General features: G+C 41.7%; 3 protein-coding genes and 1 long non-coding RNA gene across 5 annotated transcripts in view; 3 read left to right on the forward strand and 1 right to left on the reverse strand.

Annotated features, from left to right (window-relative positions):
• The first annotated feature begins 997 nt into the window (after positions 1 to 997).
• The window catches only part of hoxb3a (homeobox B3a), a 79,505-nt gene continuing 59,477 nt past the window's right edge, over positions 998 to 21,025 (forward strand). Inside the window, exon 1 of the mRNA XM_026165918.2 lies at positions 998 to 1,618. The gene's annotated coding sequence lies outside the window, so the exon portion shown is untranslated. The remainder of the gene's footprint in view (positions 1,619 to 21,025) is intronic.
• On the reverse strand, positions 2,784 to 9,765 carry LOC113021325 (uncharacterized). 2 transcript variants are annotated; one of them, XR_003272281.2, is made up of 3 exons: positions 9,611 to 9,765; positions 7,749 to 7,887; positions 2,784 to 7,205 (listed from the first exon to the last, which is right to left on the reverse strand). It is a non-coding gene; the product is annotated as an uncharacterized LOC113021325 (long non-coding RNA). The 2 variants fall into 2 exon arrangements; XR_003272280.2 differs by lacking the exon at positions 9,611 to 9,765 and having other exon boundaries at positions 7,749 to 8,962.
• On the forward strand, positions 9,771 to 13,677 carry LOC113021320 (homeobox protein Hox-B6a-like). The gene is made up of 2 exons (XM_026165929.2): positions 9,771 to 10,715; positions 12,390 to 13,677. The coding sequence occupies exons 1-2, from the start codon at positions 10,142 to 10,144 to the stop codon at positions 12,668 to 12,670; spliced, it is 855 nt and encodes a 284-aa protein (XP_026021714.1). The 5' UTR covers positions 9,771 to 10,141; the 3' UTR covers positions 12,671 to 13,677.
• Positions 15,743 to 20,134, forward strand: hoxb5a (homeobox B5a). The gene is made up of 2 exons (XM_026165928.2): positions 15,743 to 17,529; positions 18,827 to 20,134. The coding sequence occupies exons 1-2, from the start codon at positions 16,848 to 16,850 to the stop codon at positions 19,072 to 19,074; spliced, it is 930 nt and encodes a 309-aa protein (XP_026021713.1). The 5' UTR covers positions 15,743 to 16,847; the 3' UTR covers positions 19,075 to 20,134.

Below are 21,025 nucleotides of genomic sequence, written 5' to 3' on the forward strand. Positions count from 1 at the left end.
CGCTGCAGTTTCTGGCTATCCTCGGCTTCGGGCCTGCAGGTTTTAAATGGTGACGCCTTGCCGCATTGCGAAACCACTTTTACTCACAACATTTCAAGCCGGGACAGGTACTACACTCCACTGCTGTTTTTTGTTGTTGTTGTTGTTGTTGTTTGTCTAGGGATCTCTCATTTAACTCATTTTCACTTATACATTTCCACAGTAGGCTACGATACACTGCGTTCAATCCCTTGTGTCATAACACTTTAAACGCAAAGAATGACGTTTAAACTAATTCATTAATAATTAAAAAATGTCGCATAGGCGGCTTCAAAAGATGAGAGATTTCTGTTGATTCAGCTGATTCATATTTCAGCACCAGGGACGCAGACTTTACGTTCGTGCCACTTTCATAAAAGAAAACTTGTCTGTGTTTTGACACCAGGTCTTCTTACAACAGCAGAACACGGAATATTGGTGTTGTACTAAAAAAAATCTCAAATGCAGTATGGAAACAGAAACTTGTTTGCTCCACATTATTCCTCCTACCTTGTCTTTATATAGCTACATCTGGTTTCTGAAACATTTTGGGTCTAAATATTGTCACGTGTCGTTAATGAAAATATAATGCAAATATGACAGTGAAGATAATAAGGAAGCTCTGTCTAATTATCTAAAACGAACAAAAATCAAATAAATATAAAGCATGACATGAAAAATCCACAATAATGCGTGGCAAAATTCTTCACGCTCTCCAGTGCTTTGAAAGCTTTTAGCTTGCTTTTTAAGAAGCGGTCGATGAAGAAAATGGCGGCCTGGAGAATGAAATAAGAGAAGGAGCAGCTCGGTTCTAACAACACTCCATGAAGAAATGCAATAAATTCTTTGTTGTTTTATGAAAATTTACAACTTTGTGATACAAGTTTATGAGTGACCGCGCGCGGGGATTGGCCGACGGGCGGGTCATGTGGACGCGCTTAACGTGAACATGAACTTTTTATGATTTCCCAAGTGGCTATATTGCTGCAGCACTCCGCTCCGGCCCGAGCTGCCGCCTGTCCTTCCCTGCTCCTGCAAGGCTCCACTCGGAGTCCGACCACCGCCAGGAAATGAACACCCGGCTGTAATTAAACGAGCGAGTTAATGAGAATATTTGTTGTGACTGTGGAAACCGGCACGGCGAGACGCCGACAACAAGCCGCCCCTCCCCCTCCTGCTTCTTCTCTTCCTGCTTCGCTATGGCTTCTTGCTCCGTCTGGTCTCGTGCTGCTGCTGTCTATTCCAAATTGGCGGATCTGGATGAGGACAGTTCCGCTGTGATGAGACAAAGAAGGGGCGAGCAGTGGGACCCAACCCGGAGAAAGCATCCCGGAGATGCCCTCATGATTTACATTTTTAATTTCAATTTGACATTTGATTTGTCACTTGTCACTGCAAGGATGATGAAGACTACGGTGGTGGTTTGACGCCTGGGTGACAGCAGTCCCCCATCCCCAGTTCCTGCACTTCCTCAACATTACATCCACCTAATTACCACCCAGTGCAGGGCTGTCTCGTGCCATTCCAGACTGCCTGACTTGTTCGAACGCAAGGAAGTGACCGGCAGGTGTGTGGGCTCGTGACGGATTATCAACAAACGGTAAGAGGCGTCCACGCACGTTTAACGCAACCCTGCATGATGCGCATTGTTAAAGGAGCAGAGAAAATGAGTCAGCGCAGCTTTTCTCAATTCTGCAGCATCTAGTTGATTCATTTGTTTTTTGTTTTGTTTTGTTTGTTTTTTCTAAACGAAGCGTTGCTCCGCCATTTCAGAATAAACGGTTTCCTAGCTGGATCTATACAGATATATTGCTTAGTTTAAATAGTGGTATTAGCTGTCGAGGAGCTGGAGGCTGTTTGAGAACTGAAAGATTAGCTTCCAGCTTTTCCTCCAAAAGCTGCGCATTGTGTTTGCAGGAAGGAGGCAAATGTGCAAATGAAAAAGACTGGCTTTGATCTGATGGCTTTGGCAGAATTTGAAGTCCCTCATTTACTATGACTTTTAAAGATAAAAGCAACAGTTTTCTATTTTGGGGGTTTGCATCTGGCTGCAGGTGAATTGAAGATGAGCTTCTGGGGTTTTTGTCAGTGTTTTACTTCCAGCGTGTAGGTTTTTCTGTTTCGATTTTTTTTTCATTAGATTGACAGCGCGAGTGTGTGTGTGTGTGTGTGAGAGAGAGAGAGAGAGAGAGAGAGAGAGAGAGAGATAGTTTACAAGCAAGGCATGTTTGTCTGTCTCACTTTTATGACTTTGGTTCCCTTCTCATTTCCTCCCTGGAGCAGACGTTTTTTTTCTTTCCCTGCAATCACAACCCCACAGTCACAAACACACCTGTAGGTGTCATCTCCTTGGTCTCCAATTTGTTGCCGTCTCTAATATCAAATAGCCAGACTTTTCGTCTCAGAGCGCGCGCGCACACACACACACACACACACACACACACACACACACACACACACACACACACACACACACACACACACACACACACACACACACACACACACACACACACTTGATCACAAGGACAAAAAAAGAAGATTTTATCTTTATTTTTACCCTTGTCTGACAAATCATCATCACCCAATGTTTAAAGCTTATGTGGTTTTTCTTATTGTAACATGTTATTTACTAACGCTCATATGTGCTCCTTGATATTCCTCCTCATACAAAACAGGGTCTGACTGATTATCTAAGAACATTGCAGGTCTGCAAACGGCTGTGGAAATTTTCGCTGGACAAATATACACTTTAACAACTTGTATTTTACCTTATAGTTATTTATTTGGTTGTTGTCAAATTATTCACAAACCACTCATAGAAATGTATGCACATGTATTTTTACAGTTAAACCACATTTCGAGTCGTTTCCAATTCCGCTTTGTAGATGAACAGCTAACACAATCATTCTTATGCAGGATGGTTTAAAACACACAGTAGACACAAGGATATGCCTAATAGTAAGCTGTAGCATGATGAACATATATCCTAGAATCAACAGTCTTGCTTTGTGAGAAATTCAGTATTGTCAATAAACACCAGTTCTTTAAGATAAAGTCACTGCCTCGTTTTAGGGATATATTGTGAGCCACATGCAATACGCCGTGCCGGACTTTCTAAAGCCACGATCACACTAAGTCGTGGCTACAGATCTGCGGCACTTTTCCAATTCTTTATTCCGTCTGTAGTGGTAAACGGAACATAAATCAATCGTGCATTCGTTAAGTTACGGGGTATGCTGAACGTGATAAGTAAAACAAACGCAAACATAGAACAGAGAAATAAAATGTATAATAAATTATGTATATTTTTTTTAAATCTGTTTGCGATTAGAAGGCATTTCTATTGTAGGGCCTATCTTACAATATAAAGCGCCTTTATGAGACTGTTGTGAGTTGGCGTTGTATAGATAAAATTTAATTAAATTTGAAATTGAATTTCTTTTTGGTCCCAGGTACCGTGAAACATTTGCTTTAAAAACATGACTTTACTGAAATGCATTGAGCATACTTATGGGTTTTAACAAACACGTATGCTAAAATATTTATATTTTTGTCGCAGATATCAATATAGTATTGAGGTTATTGAACAGAGAAAGACCACGCAGAATCTCAAATCAGCTATTGACACTCATTATTGTCAGCAGTGTAGTATTATTTTTATTATTATAATCATTGACTAGGTTTAGAACAGCAGTATGCGTGTGTGTTTATGTATGTGTGTGCATTAATAATCACGGACTCGAGAGATGTTTACGGTCTTATTTACCATATTTAGAAGTGTCATCTTTAGTTATACATTTTTCACATACTACAGATGTAGTTATATTTAACCGTCAAACAATTTGGATCATATACAGATGTTAATGTATGTCTTGAAATTCTGGAACTAAAATGGATAATTTAACACAAATATAATTGTTATATAATACTAAATGAAGACAGTAACATTTAGAGAGTGGTATATAAGGTACGAGCAATGTGTGTCTTTCTGTCTTGTGTTCTCTGTTTTGGTAGATAAGTTGAAGCCAATAGTCTGTTTTCCTGTAAAGCTGTGATCCCACAGCTCTGGGAGCAACGGTTATAGACAGACACAATCCGGAGGCTGTTTGTGTTCGACGGCAGTCCTTACAATGAAGCTTCAGAGCAGCCCAGAGTCCGCACTTAACAAGACACTCTGGTGCCATCTAGTGTTCCGTTAACAACAATACCAAAGAGCACATAGACACATACACAGGTTCTTCTTTCTCAAGACTCGGAAACACAAGTTATACATCCCTGGGTCAGTGTCAGTGCGATTTACAAAAACCATGCCCGCAATTTTACTTATGTATTACCTCTGGAAAAATAATACCAGGTCAACCCCAGCGAGTGGCACAAAAAGCTTTTGTGTGCTTTCACAAGAGTGTATGCTGAAGATTTTTTTTGTCTTTGATGTAGGGTTGGAAAGGTCGACTTGTAGCACTGAGGTAGAGAAACGGGTGTTTCTCTCCGTCCTGCTTTGTTGCCAAGGTTAGGCTGGGTGCTGTTACACTGCTGAATGAAACGTGGAGAAAACCGTGTGTGTACAAAATCCCAGAAGAATGCTGTGCTTGTGTGTGTGCGTGTTTGCGCGTGCGCACGAGCACTGGATGTGCTCAAGGAAAAGTAATTCTGGATGCAAAATTTATGCTGATTGGTCAGGAGGGCTGTTTCGGAATAGAGCGGCAAGCAGGGAATGTGAGTGCATGGGCTTCACCGTGTTCGTGTGTGTGTAAGCATATTAATTCGTCCTTGCTTTGTGGTTTTATCACTTGCGCTTATCTGTAAATCTGTTGTGCAGCCCCACTCAGATATATGTTTCCAGTTGTGAACGTGTGTGTAATCATCTGAAAGACCCTCATGGAGGGAAAACTATGGCGTTCTGTTTAATTTATGACTTTAGCATAGTCTCACTTTAAATTGAGTATTCAATTTCAGAGTATTGAGATCAGATACAACATTTGTTTTCGCTTCACCTATTTGTGGTCTGCGCAGCGGATAAATACCTCGACAGGATTTTCTGTGCAGTTAGAATAACGATTGCCAGGATGATAGTACCAGATAATTATTATTATTATTATTATTATTATTATTATTATTATTATTATTATTATTATTATTATTATTATTATTATTATTATTATTATTATTATTCGTCTGACCAAATAATGTCGAACAACACAGTTTGAATAATCAAGCTCGAGTCTTCTTATTTAGCCGAAAAATATGCGGCTCTTTCTGATGCTGCATTCACCCACCCGTTAAACTTTAACTGGTCCCGAGGCCTTTTGTGGCTGAGGGCTGGCGTCCACCGGTAATAGTCCAGTGAACTGACCTGGAGCGCGTGCTCACAGTACCCTGAAGGACGCGGCGAGTCGACTGGCGCTGCCTGGAAACGATTAATATATTAAACAAGAGAAAGTACTAGTCAGGCAGTTTTTTGGAGTTTGTCATTAACTGGTGCAGCAGAAGAGGTCTCTTTCTCTCTCTCGCGCGCGCGCGCACGCACACACACACACACACCGAGCAAGAGAATTAGCAATAGAAGCTCCATGTATCTAAACTCTGAACACATGAACTTTTTATCTCCAAGCATCACAACTTCTGCAATCTTCTATACGATCCTAAGAGCGAAAGTATTCTACTTATATCAAAAAATGTCCCCGTTTTTCCTGACATGAGTAAAACCCATAAAATATCTAAATTAATGACATTATAACAGACCACCTACTTAAAATGTCTGCTCTGCCAGACAAGGACCAGTCTGATGCGCGCAGAGTTTTGAACTCCTTTTTGTAAATAACTCGTACTAAAATGACACATAAGAGTAATTTAGTAGGATAAGCAGTGAATTTTTAATTTCATAGACGGTTAATTATTTAACCCGTGAAATGCTATCGATCCTTTCACTGCCACGGCTGAAATAAACCACAGGTGAGCTGCACAGTGCTCGTTACTTGTGCGGAGAACAGCACATTTGTTCATCTGCTGTTTTGCTGCGGGCCTGTTTTTCAGTTCGTAGCCATTCCTCGGACTTTACAAGGAGTCATAAAAAGTCATAAAACCATAAAAGTCCTGAGTTCTCTCTTTCTCCTTCGCACATACCCCCCTTACACACACACACACACACACACACACACACACACACACACACACACACACACACACACACACACACACACACACACACACACACACACACACACGCAAAAGGTGAAAGGGACCCATAAAGCCATAAAGCAGCCGCCTGACTCTTTCAGCTTTAATTGTCGATAATCTCTGAAGTTTCCCGGATTCCTGGAGTTCCTTCAGCGCCTCTCGGCTGTTTACTCTGAAGCTGCACCATTAAATTTACTGTGCAGGAATACAGCAGGCTTAAAACGCATATCCGTTTAGAAAAAAGATGGGATTTGTAATCGTCATCCAACCAATTTTTAACGTGGGAGAATGTCCCAGAATATTAACTTTTTTCTTTCTTTGTTTTCTGATATAATCTAGACCATTCCATCTCTCTACAGTTTCTATTTATTTGTGTCATTATGATTCATATACTTAAAACAGATTTCGCTTCTTGTCATTACCCTGTTATTAGTGTTGGACCAGTGGTAAAAACTTAATAACTATATAGCTAATGACTGGAAGGCTGTTAGCCTACTGATTTTGGGGTGGTTAAAGCAGCTAACAGGCCATCCGAGGTAGCTTATGTTATTTGTGGTCTTTTAAGTCTCCCATTTTGTATTGTAGTTACTCAAATAAATAATTCGTTGAATTTCGGCACAAAGGTCTAGCACACCCAATGTCATGGTAATGCTCTCAGCAGCGTCGGTACACAGCCCCGTTCCCTTTTTTTCAATACTGGTGGACGGCAAGTTAAAGTTTGGTAGACTTCAATATCCCCGTCAACACAAGGAAATATCAGGCAGTAAAACGCAACAAAGCATAAGGTCACGTGACATAAAATGTGACTTCTTTACTAGCTTTAAAGCAGACTATGTCCTTCTGCTATTCCTTTATGTCCACCCCACTCCTCTCCCTGACACACACTCGCACAGGGACCAACCATCCGGTTCTCAAATAGCAAAATGTTTCCAAAGTTTAGGTCGTTTTTTTCTTTGCTCTGCTCTTTCGTGTCGTCTGCCACTCGCTTCTCCCAACTGCAATTGCATCTGCAATGACACATAAATATATGTCCACTTGCAACATGGAGGACAATGTCATCATGCAGTGTTGCCTATGAATATTTCCATGCAGTCACATGATATAAGATGATAAGATGATGATATTTCATGTTGCTTTTCCAGCATTAGAACCAAACTACAAGTTCGTGAGATCTCCTCTGAAGTTATTCTTAAATGTTACATTAATCTATACTTTAAATAAACTGCTAATCTCTGCAAAAATTGTCATATAAAATACATAGATGCTTCGTAACAAAACTTTCGGTATGTTACTATACCAACACTTCAATTGGCTTGACAATATTCTTAGCTTAAGCAGAGCTGTACCTCGAATCAGGAAAAGCTATGATTCTGCCTTTATATTATTATTAGTATTATCATTATTATTATTTGTATTTTTCAAAGTTCTTTCTTCATATTTACTCTGTGGGCTGGTGCTGGTATAGGCCTACCACAGATATAATACCAAAGCCACAATCACGTTAATACCGTGCTAATGCAAATAGGCTGTATATATAATAATAGTATTACCGTCTTGTGTGTGTCCCAGGCTGTAGGCCATGCCTGTCCTGTCCCGACTGTTAGTGCTCATTAATGATTACACCACAGTCAGCTCCAACACAATGCTGTTGCTTCCCGTTCCCACAAAGTGGAGAGGAAACGGAGCGTCCTGCCAACAAGAGAGAGCGAGAGAGAGAGAGAGCGAGAGGTCAAAATAAAAGTTCAGAAGACAGATTCTCCATCAGTTTGTGTAATCCTGCATAGAACGCGCGGCTCGGGGATTAAATTTCATATTTGTCCTCCTACGACGAACAGTATTACTTTAAAACGAAGAGATGGGGGAACTGATGAAGTGGGGAGGTGAAGTAAAAGTAAAAATAGGCTTTGTCTCTATCGGTAGTCAAACTGTCTACAGTTTGGCCATTCAGACAAGTCAGAGCCTGTAGAGGAAGCACAGAAAGACACCGAGAGGGGGGGCGACTTATTTATGACTGCGGTTATTTTACGACCTCAGCGACACATATTCCGTTTGTGACCGCGAATGAAAAGCACGCCGAAATACCCCCACCCTCCACCCAGCTCGACCCTATTTATTCTCCTCTCTAATTTTGAAGAAGGAAAGGGAGGTTCTAATGTTTCTTTGCGAAAAGAGTGCAAAATGTGTCTGTGTAAATTTAGTTTTTATTATTCTAAGGGATGATAATAATAATTTGTGACACTAGTGTACCCATTAGCTATGTTTTTTTCTTTTACATTTATAATTATCGTTCTACATTTATAATTATCGTTCCATATAGTGTAAAACTGAGAAAAAAATATAATATAATTTTACAGTAGTAATGCAGTATGTTTTTTTTGTTAGTGGTAAAACTAACAAATCTATAATAACGGCGTTTTTTTATTCGAAGACTTCATTCTAATTGTTTTTTTTAAACAATGCAATATATTTCGGTTCAATATAAACATGGACGTGGCCATATATATATTGAAAGAGCTTCAGGCGCGTGGGTCTAATGAGTGTCAAGATGACGCTAAGAAAAAAAGCAGAAAGAAAAAATACTTATTTTCTTTTTTTGTTTTACATTTCAGGCTAATCAGTGTCACCGGAGAAGAAAAAAGGAAAATAATAAATCACTGCACACATTGATCAGACCCAGCACCCTCTGGCACAGTATAGGAGTTACATTTTTCTGACTGAATAGTCTTATGGTACTCTTATAGCAGCATATGTATGTGTGGATATATATATATATGGATATATATGGATATATATATATATTTTTTTTTCTACATTTCTAACTATCAGATTATGTGCCGAAAATCCCTTCCAAATTACTAAATTAGTCTTCTGCTTTAGAAAATAGCAGCCTGCGATAGGAGTAGGACACACACACTGGCCGAAGAGGGGACATAAACTACCCAATCACCAGATATACCAATTGCAAATATACAACACTCCAATTACATGGCCCATATTATATAGTAGGCTGAATCTAATACTAGCATCACACACACTGCACCACACACAAGACGCGCGCACGTTCCCGGCTGTGATTTACGCTCCACAAATTCATTTTAATGCGGTCGGTATTATCTCCAAAGCGCCGGGAAACATATTTTATTATTCGGTTGCCTTCTCTCCCAACCCCAAGGGGAAAACGCGCATACGTGTGAGAACTGCTGGTTTTTATGGGTCCAACAACAGACGGAGGAAGACACACGGGGAGAGAAAAGAATCAATTTAACGCGTCGAGGATTCCGGTGTGATTGTGCAATGTCACCGGGAACAGAAGGAAGATTAGAAAGAGAGATTAGATACGAATTAAAAAGGAAAGAAAGGAAGAGAGCGTGTTTGTGTGTGGTGGTGGGGGTGTATTCGGTAGTTCCCAGACCTCCTCCTCTTCCTCTTCTTCTTCCTCTCCTACGAAAGGAAAACAGCGAACGAATGCCAGGCACAGACGCGTCCCATTGGTCAGTTCGAGGTCAGCTGGTGTCTGCCCTCCAACCCCCCACCCGATACCCCTTCTCGCCCCGTCCCGTGTTCTCCGATCGCATACACACACGGAGAGGTTCTCTCTGTTGCCCCCCACCCTCCACACGCCCCTCCGTCCCACACTGGCACTCAGCCCACCTAATACAACCCCCCCCCCTCCTCCCAATCTGCGATACACTAAGTGATAGCGGCAGCCCGTCGGACTGTCGGCTATAAAACACAACAAATCATAAAGTGCAGGCAGGGGAAGGCAGAGGAAGCAGGACGGGAGGGAGAACCGTTAGCTGCTAGCCGTTAGCCTCTGCCTACTCCTCCTCCTTCTCCTTCTTCATCGAGTGAACGTTGTTATTGTGTTTGTTTCGTCCCCTCCTGTCCTCCCCTCTCCTCTTCTCCTCTTTTCCGGCTTCTCCTCTTTTTCTTCTTTCTCCTGATGAATTCCTATTTTGTCAACTCCTCTTTCCCGGTGACGCTACCGGGAACGGGTGGAAGCGGGCAGGCGGCGGCAGCAGAGTCGTTTTTGGGTCAGATACCTCTCTACTCATCGGGATACGCCGCCGACCACCCGCTTAGGCACTACCCGGGGGCAGCAGCCGTTACCGCAGCTGTGGCATACAGCACCGGCGGACCCGGCGCACACCAGGACAAACCGTACCCGGCATCCACCTACTACCAGCAGGCGGCCAATGGAGCATATACCGGACACCGGGCGACAGCAGCAGCGGCGGGGGTCGGTGTTGGGGGCGCGACCGGAACCGGTGCCTGCGACTACGCCACGGCAGCGGCGGCAGCGGCGGCCGCAGCTGCAGCCACGACTTTCTACAGGGATAAGGAACACCCGTGCGCTCTGGAGGAGCATCAGCTCGCGCTCAGTCAGGACGGCGTGCAGCGTAAAACAGAGTGCGTAGGGCTCAGTGCAAAGGGGCTTTTCGGAGAAACGATGGAAGACAAACAGTCGGCGTCAGTGCCCATTTATCCATGGATGCAGCGGATGAACGCCTGCAACGGTGAGTGTCTTCTTCTTCCTCTTCCTCTCTTTCTTGCATATTTTATGATCCCAGTCATAGAAATGACATTTGTTTCCTCTGTCAGCCTCTGTTAGATTTCCTTTCCTTTTCCCCTCCTCCTGCCACAGAAGCTGCTTTATGATCCCCGTTTGTTGACCTGTCAGTCCGTCATGTGCGCTGTATTTTATTGTCCGTCATAAAACGGGTTTGTTTGCATTGCGGGTCCTTTTACTGTAGCCTGTGTGACCCGTGACGATGCTACCAAGTAAAGCAAAGTGTGGGGGAAAACAAGGAGCAGATAAAAAAAATTAATGATGTAGATATAGAGGAAATACAGAGATAAGTCTAAATATCCACACTCTATTAGTCATTCGTTTATTCAAATGTGTCTGAATAGTTCATCTCTTTTATTTTTGAAAACGCTTTTCCTCTCAGACATACTCTGCTTTGAGCCATGACCAATAGGATGCGATAAATACTGTTTTGTTTTTGCTAACGTTTCTTTTCTGTGCTGATAAAGATATATCACATTTCCTGTTGCTATTATTGGTTTTGACCTTTTCTATCTTATCATTTATTGAGCCTCCGCAGCGTAGACAGTGTTATTCACTGTTGATTCAAATCGTATATAGATATAGCCTAAAGTTTAAAGTGAAAGTGAGGCAAACCGTGGCGGAAATAATGTGAAATAGTTTCATTTAGTCGGCTCTCCTAAAAGTTTGTGCTTTTGCACTCTTGCATGATTTAACCTAAAGTGTTAAACACTGTCCTGTGCTGCAAACCATCCTTAAGAGAGAAAAACGGCCTGTTGAGGGTAGAATGAGTAATAGCAGATGATGCAGAGCTAGTGTTTTGTAAAGCCCTGCAGGACACTCCGAGTTATGACAGATGAGGTGGTAACATACTTCGCCGCAAATAAATATATATGAAGGAAAACAAAGAGCGCGTTATAAATGACAGTTAAAGGTGCAAATAGTAGCCAGAGAGAGGGGAGAGTTATTTATGGTCATTTGGATTTAGATATGAATAGCTTGTGGCATGCAATCCATGCTCTTACTTTCAAATCAATACACAAACTGAAGTTGCCTTAATTGCCTTATTAGTGAAGATCGGTGTATACACACCACAATGGGAATTTATTTTCTGAATTTACTGCTACTTACCATCAGCAACATTATATAACATAGTTATTCTCCGTGTTTCATAAACCATGAAGTTCAACTTTCCTGTAGAATGATTGTTATTGTTTTTATTAAACAAAATAAGAAATCCAAGTTTTCACTTTTCACAAAGCCAAAAATAATCCGCGGCTTCGCAGTCAGAGTAAGTAAACATTTTAGTAAAACAATGTTAAATTCACATTAAAACAGTGTCCTTAAGGAATGGCGCACATTGTTAGATGGCAGCCATCGTCTGCATTGTTCTTTAATGTGAACATTACTAATTCTTAATTTAAGCGGGGGCAAATAGCCTTGATAATACTAAACAGGCACTGTTGTGGAAACTTGTAGAATAGAATAGAATAGAATAGAATAGAATAGAATAGAATAGAATAGAATAGAATAGAATAGAATATGCATGTGATGAACTTTTCTGGTAACGTTTTCTTAACAGAATAGTTAACGCCTCAGTGTTGTTATCTTGGTTCAAATGTATCTGTCTCTTGCTTCTCAGGGACCTTCAGTAGCCCCGGGAGACGCGGTCGGCAGACGTACACCCGCTACCAGACGCTCGAGCTGGAGAAGGAGTTTCACTTCAACCGGTACCTCACGCGGCGACGTCGGATCGAGATTGCGCACGCGCTGTGCCTCACGGAGCGACAGATTAAAATATGGTTCCAGAACCGGAGGATGAAGTGGAAGAAGGAGAACAAGCTGATCAACTCCTCTTCTACATCCTCTTCTTCTTCCTCTACGGCGAACGGTGCAGATGAAGAGGAGAAACGGACTGAGTAAAACAGGACCAAAAATAAACTAATGTAAGACACGTAAAAGGAAGGGCAGAATAAAAGAGAAGACATGCTGATTAATCTCATGCCTCCAAGTTTTTCAAGAGCACCCCCCGCATTTTTTTCTCTCTCTCTCTGTTGTTTTTCTTTCTTTCTTTCTTTTCCTCACCTGAGCAGTGGTGAAACAACGGAATGGGGGGATTTATTTTTATCCCTCTTACATCAACTCTTTCTGTAGGCTGTACTTGAGTGGTCTTATATTTGGTAATAATTTGTAAAACACTCTATAGCAAGGGTTATGTAACTGTGGAAAGGGACAGATACGATAAAACCTGGGAGGGGAAAGGAACATGGCGTTAAATTAAAGAATACAATAGATGAATGAACACTTTTTTTAAAGGCCACCAACACAAGGCCACGAGTAGTTTTGAAACACAATTTATTGCTGCATTCCGCCTACCGATTTTTTTACTGTACTTTTTTATGGCTATGCATATTTAATTTATTTCATTTTATTTTTTATTCTTTCAAAGACATCATGTAAGGCACTTGTTTTAGGGTTTACAACTTGTTTTGGGGGCTTTAGAACTTGACTTCCGGCTGTTTCCTTCCCGATTTTGTTTCTTATTATTTGTAAATGTGTGTAGCCTTTAATACCTTTAAGTACACGTGCAAGTATGCTCTGCATATACACGAAGGGAGGAAAAACTATTGGAGGTATGTATGTCTTATGGTGTTCATATTTAAACTGTACAGAAATAAGCAAGGGAAAAACACCTTGTATGGTGAAAATAATGTAACTACGGTTGAGGGGAATTTTTCAATATCGGGAAACCTGTTGAAGCTTTGGGTGGGGTTGCGGTTGTTAACCTACTGATGATATTCGCCAAACTACCTAAAACATTCAGGAAAGTGTATATTTTATCGATTTTTACATGTTTTGGTTATGTGTTATTGTCAAGTAATCACATATACTACCTATGACAAATGTTTAATAAAATGTAAAGGAATTTATGGAGAAAGGTTATTTTTATAACGGGGATAGGGTGTGTTTGTGTGTGTCTTGGGGCATGAAATGAATTTTCATTTATTCTAACATTAATTAACGCGCAGTAAAGGTTAGTCAAACTCAACATTACTGGATTTGAGATTGGTTTATTTTATGATTTAGAGGACAACTTTAACACGCTTGAGCCTTTTAGCCTCTTACTGGTGTTAAACGCGAGGCTGCGGCCAAACAGGCGCACGCGACGATCTGGAAGGAAAGCGACGAGGAGAGTGAGCTGCTGATGGCGGGCTCAAACTAAATGATGACCAGAGCGAGGCAGAGAAAGTTGACCTCTCCTCGAGCCCTGCAGCCAGACACGTTACACATAGACACACACTTCACGCAGACAAAGTGGACAATGTCCTCGTGACCTTTTAACTCTACTTGTCCCCTGAGTGACCGGCGCGTTGTATCCATCTTGGAAGTTTCACTGATGCGGGTGCAACACACACACACACACACACACACACACACACACACACACACACACACACACACACACACACACACACACACACACACCACTGCACATTAGCTTATCTCATGAAACATGAAAACCATAAAGACAAATATGGTCTAAATCAGAGTTACTTTAGAATGATTTCATTTGCCGGCTTTTCATTCGGAACATTCAAGATATATTTCTGAATTTTCCAGTTATGGGTATAATAACACACATAATAAGCATAACAGAGAACAGATATTTGTTTATTTATTATTTGACGGTCTTAAGTCATACCAAGCAAGTGCTGTTATTATAGCATGTATCTAACGAATACACATTTTAAATGACCTCAAGAGAAAATCTATTAAAGCGTATTCTGCAGCACAGACATATTCAGTGTACGTTGGTTTCTTTTTGTGTTGTGGATATGACTCGATTGGCGATTTCGTTCCCATTTTGAATCAGTTGTATGACTACGTGCTGGCAGATGTTCTATGTTAAACACAGTGGAAATGGTTTTACTGTGAATCAGGGGGGCTCGTCTTTACATATTGCACATACGTGCTTGGTGTTTAACATATTTTAAGGAGAGAAAAACGAAGAGGAAATGTTTCATGTTGTTTTGTTCTTTCTATCTCTACTGAAAGCTGTTCTCTACTGAAAGTCTCAATTTAGAAGAAGAAAAATTGTTTGTTTGTTTTTTGTTTATTTGTCTGTTTAAGACAACTGAACATTAGTTAGACCACAATCTATAATTGGTTAAAATATCAAAATCTCCAAAAATGAAGCATATTGAAATCTGCGTGGCTCTTTGAATGAGATTATTAGAATAAAAGGAACTGCATCTGTGCGCAGGCACTGGTTGCAAAATGTGCTCTAATCTGGGCTCATACCTTAAATTCTGACCCTCCTTTATTCTTACTCAGAATGCGACAAATTCAATATAACATAAAGTAAACGCAAAACATGTGCAGCTGAAGAGATAGGTAGGTTGAGCGAAAGAAAAGAGATGGATGGATGGATGGATGGATGGATGGATGGATGGATGGACGGACGGACGGACGGACAGATAGTTTTATTCTATGCTAAAACTGAATTATGATTGTCTTCAAACTGGCCTTATTGAAATATTTAAATGTTTTTCGTTCAGTGAGCTCTTTCATGGAACAAATTCAGCGCGATTGTGCTGATCTATAAATACCAAAGGCAGTGTGCTGAGAGGAGTGTGACAGCTGGGTCTTTTGTGGCTTTAAACCCCATGTTGCTGTTATGTGTGCTTGCCCGTGTGTTTTAAATGTGCCTGCTACTTTGTAATATTCAAGATGAATCCCATTCCAACTGCTGGTTTCTTTAGCCGAGACTCTGAAATGTGGCCTGCAAACTGCACACATTTCCCCACTGAGCACATCCATTTGTATCATTTCACACATACACACAAAGCTCTGGAATTCTTCATCTGTCGCCTGTTCTAGCTGCTGTGCCGGAGTTACAACAAAGCGTGTACACCCGAGTGCACACTGAGGCCTACTTCAAACACGCAAACGCTTAGACACACACAAGCACTCCCGCGGCTGAAATGCACCCAAACCCGGGAATCAACAAATCATAAATCAGCAGATTTCCATCCAGTGTGGACGTCACAGATCAGGTTTAACATTCCTCGTCTGCAGCTGCAAAGAAGGCTTGCAGTAAGAAAGAAAGAATGTACAGTCGCAGGCCAGTCGAATTGTCATAACTCAAACATTTTTTGTAGTGTTGACTGTTTAGTTTGGTCTGTGATGTATTTATTTATTTATTTGTTTGTTTATTTTTGCCTAATTTTTGTGATATTTTGCACTATATTTCCTACTGGTGTTTTGTACCTGTGCCGGAAGTTGAGGTACAAACAATTAGTGAAACACTGCATAACACAAAAAAAAACACGTGTATTTTATCGGTGAGACCGCTTTTTGGTAGAACTCCGGGATAAATATCAACAGCTATCAGATGTATGTGGAGAAAGGCTAGTTACTATTTTTTTTTACCATGGTGTTCATTATTAACGTTTGATTTTACGGTTCTTACGGCTCTTAATTGTGAGACTAAGCAAAAGGTCAATTAACAGAGCTGAGTGATGAACAAACACACACACAATGTTTTTTTTTATAGCATGGATATGTCATGGACTCTTGTGTGTCCTTTCTCCCTTAACACTTCTTTCTGTACAATAAATTATATCTGCAGTAGGTGGCGCTCTGAGCTCACCCCCGACACCTCTAGCAATAAAGAGAGAGAGAGACGGAGAGAAAGAGAGGGAAAGCTTCCCCCGCCCAATCTTTATCATTTGAAACCTCAGAGCATAAATTACCTCTCTAAAGTCATCGGCGAGAATTTACGACTGGTCAACAAAAGCACGTGACCGTCCCCCTCCTCCTTCCTCACTACGTGTGTGTCTCTCTCTCCTCCCTCGCCTCACCCCTCACCTCCCCCATCACACACACACACCCCTCCATCCAACACACACACACCACCCCACCCCCATATTTGGACGGCGCATACATAGCTAAAAACGAAGTACAGTGCAACGCCATAATTCACTAATACATCATAAATCGTTGAAAGTACCAGCGTTATAACGACCCAGAGAAATCTAACAAATCAAGCGCCCCTTAGTACTCAACTATAAACCTGCAAGTCTCTAAAACAACCTAAATGAGCTCTTATTTTGTAAACTCGTTCTCGGGGCGCTACCCAAATGGCCCCGAATATCAACTGCTAAATTATGGAGGCAGCAGCGGCGCAATGAACGGCGGGACGTACAGGGATTCTTCCTCCGCCACCATGCACCCTGCGACGGGCTCTTACGGCTACAGCTACAATGGCATGGACCTGACCGTCACTAACCGGGGAGGGGGAACCAACAGTACCGCCAACGCTGGAGGACACTTCGGGGGCGGCTCAGTTGGTGGGGACTCGCGGGGTTTCGGCTCCCCGGCCCCGGACAGGGGGTTCAGACAACCATCTAGCTGCTCCCTCGCCTCTGCGGCGGACTCCCTGCTGTCACCCGGCAACGAAAGCACAAAACTGGGCGCCCGGAGTTCGTCTCCTCGCTCGGATCAAGCAGGAAGCGGTAATCTCAGCTCACCAAACCTGTCCTCCGCCTCCTCCACCGGCGGTGGCGGCACAGTGCAGCGTTTCACCGAGCTGAATGACGCGTCACCAGAGATCGAGGACTTGCAGCATAACCGGGACACCAGTCACGCCAGCAATCCGCCACCCAGGACCGGGCATAAGCAGGAGGGCGGTCCGACGGGATCAGCCGCTGGCAACACTGGCAGTGAGGCGCAGACACCACAGATATTCCCCTGGATGAGAAAGCTACATATTAGTCATGGTACACATTGCTCTTGTGTTTACAACTTATTTTCCATGTATCCTAGAAGTTTCGGGCGATAACATTCATATGACTGGTTCAGCAGAATAGCCTCCGTGTTGACACATGGGACTGGTAACAGTTCAGTGCTTGTTGTACCTATATCGGGGCTTCTTAAAATGCACATTAATGATTGTGCAGAATTATTGCTGCTTTGATCTGTGTAAAGTGGATGCTCGAGAACAGCAGGAAGATACCCAATTAGCCACGGTTCTTCGTTTTTCTCTGCACCTTACCAGACTTTTTTCTACTGCGTCAATTTCATATTTTCGTGTGGCAGTCAGAAATCAGTTGTCAAGATTATGAATCTCAAATGAATGGCATTTAATCGTGCGCATTGTGTTAATATTGATGCTTTCATTTTAAATTATGTATTCGTGTTTTAAATACTGATATGAAGATCTAAAAAAATCGAAGCAGTACACCCCAGAAAACGTCTTAGTAGAAAATTCCCATTACATTTTCGTGTTTTAGAAATCAGGAACGCCGGACAATTGCCCCTTCTGTCTCCTCTTTTTTATTTTAGCAAATTCCACAAAAGCGTCATAAATCTGTCAGGGGAGAGACGAAGGGAAGAAAAACTCAACAGGGCTGGGAAGCTGCAGACAGAGCCGGGCAAAGAAAGAAAAAAGAAGCAGAAAGTGAGGCCAGGAAGGCTTTGGAAGCGGCTTGCTCCTTTGAAAAGTGAAGCTTTATTACGGATGGGAACTTTATTAAAAAGGTGAGGTAGAGGACGGGGCAATAAAACCCTGAAGGGTGTAAAAAAATGGGGCATATAGAGAGGTGATGGTGAAGACGGGTGGTTAAAAAGGGGAAAAAAAAGTAATGTGACAGATAAAAGCAAATGTTTTAACCCAGGCTGTGGAATGGAAATAGCAGAAATAAAATGTGTCAAGAAAGGTTGTGGTTAGGATGATGGACAGTTTTACTGTCTCCCTTTACGCTCGGTGATTTTGATAAAACAGTAAGTTTAATTCCTTGTGTATGCGTGGGGGCGTTAGAGGTTGATACAATAAAACAAACACCTGTGGCTCCAGTCTATGAGAATCATTTGACTCATAGAAAACATCACCCTAACAGAGGCGTTCCTGACTTTAGATTGATATTTTCAAGTAGTTCTCTTATACTGGAGTGTACTTTAGAGCGCTGTAAAATACTGACTATATATTGCGCACTCTATTTTTGGACTCAATAACAGCCCGTTTCTGTCGCGTGTTGGCGCATCTTTAAAAGCCCTTTGTCCTCTCATCACCCTCAGATATGACGGGCCCCGACGGGAAACGGGCACGGACGGCATACACCCGCTATCAGACTCTCGAGCTGGAGAAGGAGTTCCACTTCAACCGGTACCTCACGCGGCGGAGGCGGATAGAGATCGCGCACGCACTCTGCCTCACGGAGCGGCAGATTAAAATCTGGTTTCAGAACCGGAGGATGAAGTGGAAGAAGGACAACAAATTGAAAAGCATGAGCCTCGCCACTGCTGGCAGCGCCTTCCAACCCTAGAAATATCTTTGTTTTAAACCAGAATCTGTCTTCGTTCATCTCTTTAGAGATGATACTACCATGTACACGCTTCCCTGGAGGAGGGAAGAAACAAACCAGAAATAAAAAAAAATAAAAAACTTGAAGAAAACAGCAAAAGAGAGGCCAGCAAAAGAAGAAGACGAAGAAAAAATATTCCAAAATGTAATCAGAAACACTTAAGAGTACTGTACAGCAGCGCAGCACTTTTCATTTGTTCGGTATGTCGGTCTTTGGTGTTTTAGGGCAACGTAAAAAAGAATCATGACTGTGGTACTTGCTCTTGTAACAAAAAAAGTGTTTCTTTATGATGTCCTCTTTTAAAAAAGGAGGGGAGTCACGGATAAATATGTTACCTACCTTATGTCCTACTTACAACATTGCTACCTACCTATTGTTTAATGTCTACGTATCGTTTTATGTGTCAAGTGTGAATTTTTGTAACTGACCAAGTGCTTTCTAGAAAAGTTAGCATGTGAGCGTTTATTGTAAGTTATTTACATCCAGTAAGGCACGTATATACCCTCGCCTACCCCAAACCCACTATACTCGCTGTCTTACCATTAAATTCTGTGCTATTTGAAGCAGAAAGTGTGTGTGTGTGTGTGTGTGTGTGTGTGTGTGTGTGTGTGTGTGTGTGTGTGTGTGCGCGCGTCCGAGTTTGAAACTTAAAATAAATCACTTTGCCTGTATCTGTTTATCCATCCAAAAAGTTGTGTACAGCTCTACTATTCAAAAAAAGCTGAACTGTATTATATTGTTATTATAATTGTAATTATCGGTTCTATGCTTCTCAAATGATGTATATAGATATATATATATATATTGACATTTTTAAATGTGACCAGTTGGCTATTTGTAGGTGCAGTATGCGAGTTCGTGTTTATATGAGTGTGTGTGTGTATGGCTAATGGCTACCGTCCATTAAGGCCTGTAACCTGTCTGCCAGTGAGCTTTTTGTATTTGTTTGTAGCTTCAAGTAAAAAAGCAAAAACAAAAAAAGCAAACAAGAAACCCAATAAAGTTCATTGTACTCATTAAACAGAAAGACTGAAGCAACTGCTCATAATAGAAACAGTTCCACAAACAGCTTAAGGGAAATCTAGATTGATACCGGCTTTGTGTGTGTGTGTGTGTGTGTGTGTGTGTGTCTGTGAGTGTGTGAGTGTGTGTGTGTGTGTTTGTATAACATACTGAAGAAGTGATTCGAACACATATCGTTTTTGCATATTACCTCATCTATACCATATTTATATCATATATCTTTATGCAAATCTGGGGCTTTGGTTGGCATCAGTTGCCAAACACCGGTGGCTGTGGCTTCTCCAAACTGCACGCGGAAGTCTTCTTTGGCAAGATACCGAACACCAAATTGCTCTCTTTGCATATCCATAGGTGCTGTACCAGTGTGCCTCAATAGTTAGGAGTGGCGTGTGTGGTTATTTACTAAAGCAGTATTATGTATTGTGCCAACAATATCAAACCATTTACTATTTTTACCTGACTTCCAATATAGGCTGAAATCAAGTGGTTTGATTTTACATTATGTAGATCTGGCTTAACTCTTCAATCCAAGTTTAAGTGTCTATTTTCGCCTCTTTTTGTAGTTTTTTAACGCACTTTCTGACATATAATGCACAATAGGTACACCATGCATAAAGACGCAACACATCAAGCATGATTGTGAGCATCAAGCGCGCAATCACTAAGGGGGCCACACACACACACACACACACACACACACACACACACACACACACACACACACACACACACACACACACACACACACACACACACACGCACAAACAGAATCACTGGGTTTACTGACAGTTTCTTTTTCTTTCTTTTATATGTGATGAACATCAAAAGTGGTCAACACACACATAGAACAGAGAGAATTACAAATACAAGTACAGAACACACACTCCCA

This window comes from Astatotilapia calliptera, chromosome 4 (genome assembly GCF_964374335.1).
Source record: "Astatotilapia calliptera chromosome 4, fAstCal68.1, whole genome shotgun sequence".
In the NCBI taxonomy this organism is placed as follows: domain Eukaryota; kingdom Metazoa; phylum Chordata; class Actinopteri; order Cichliformes; family Cichlidae; genus Astatotilapia; species Astatotilapia calliptera.

Bases quoted from the DNA above. Each gene is read 5' to 3' on its own strand.
- hoxb5a (XM_026165928.2), top strand. From the start codon at position 16,848: ATGAGCTCTTATTTTGTAAACTCGTTCTCGGGGCGCTACCCAAATGGC. The intron at 17,530-18,826 runs GTACACATTGCT...CATCACCCTCAG, and splicing joins AAAGCTACATATTAGTCATG to ATATGACGGGCCCCGACGGG.
- LOC113021320 (XM_026165929.2), top strand. From the start codon at position 10,142: ATGAATTCCTATTTTGTCAACTCCTCTTTCCCGGTGACGCTACCGGGA. The intron at 10,716-12,389 runs GTGAGTGTCTTC...CTTGCTTCTCAG, and splicing joins GCGGATGAACGCCTGCAACG to GGACCTTCAGTAGCCCCGGG.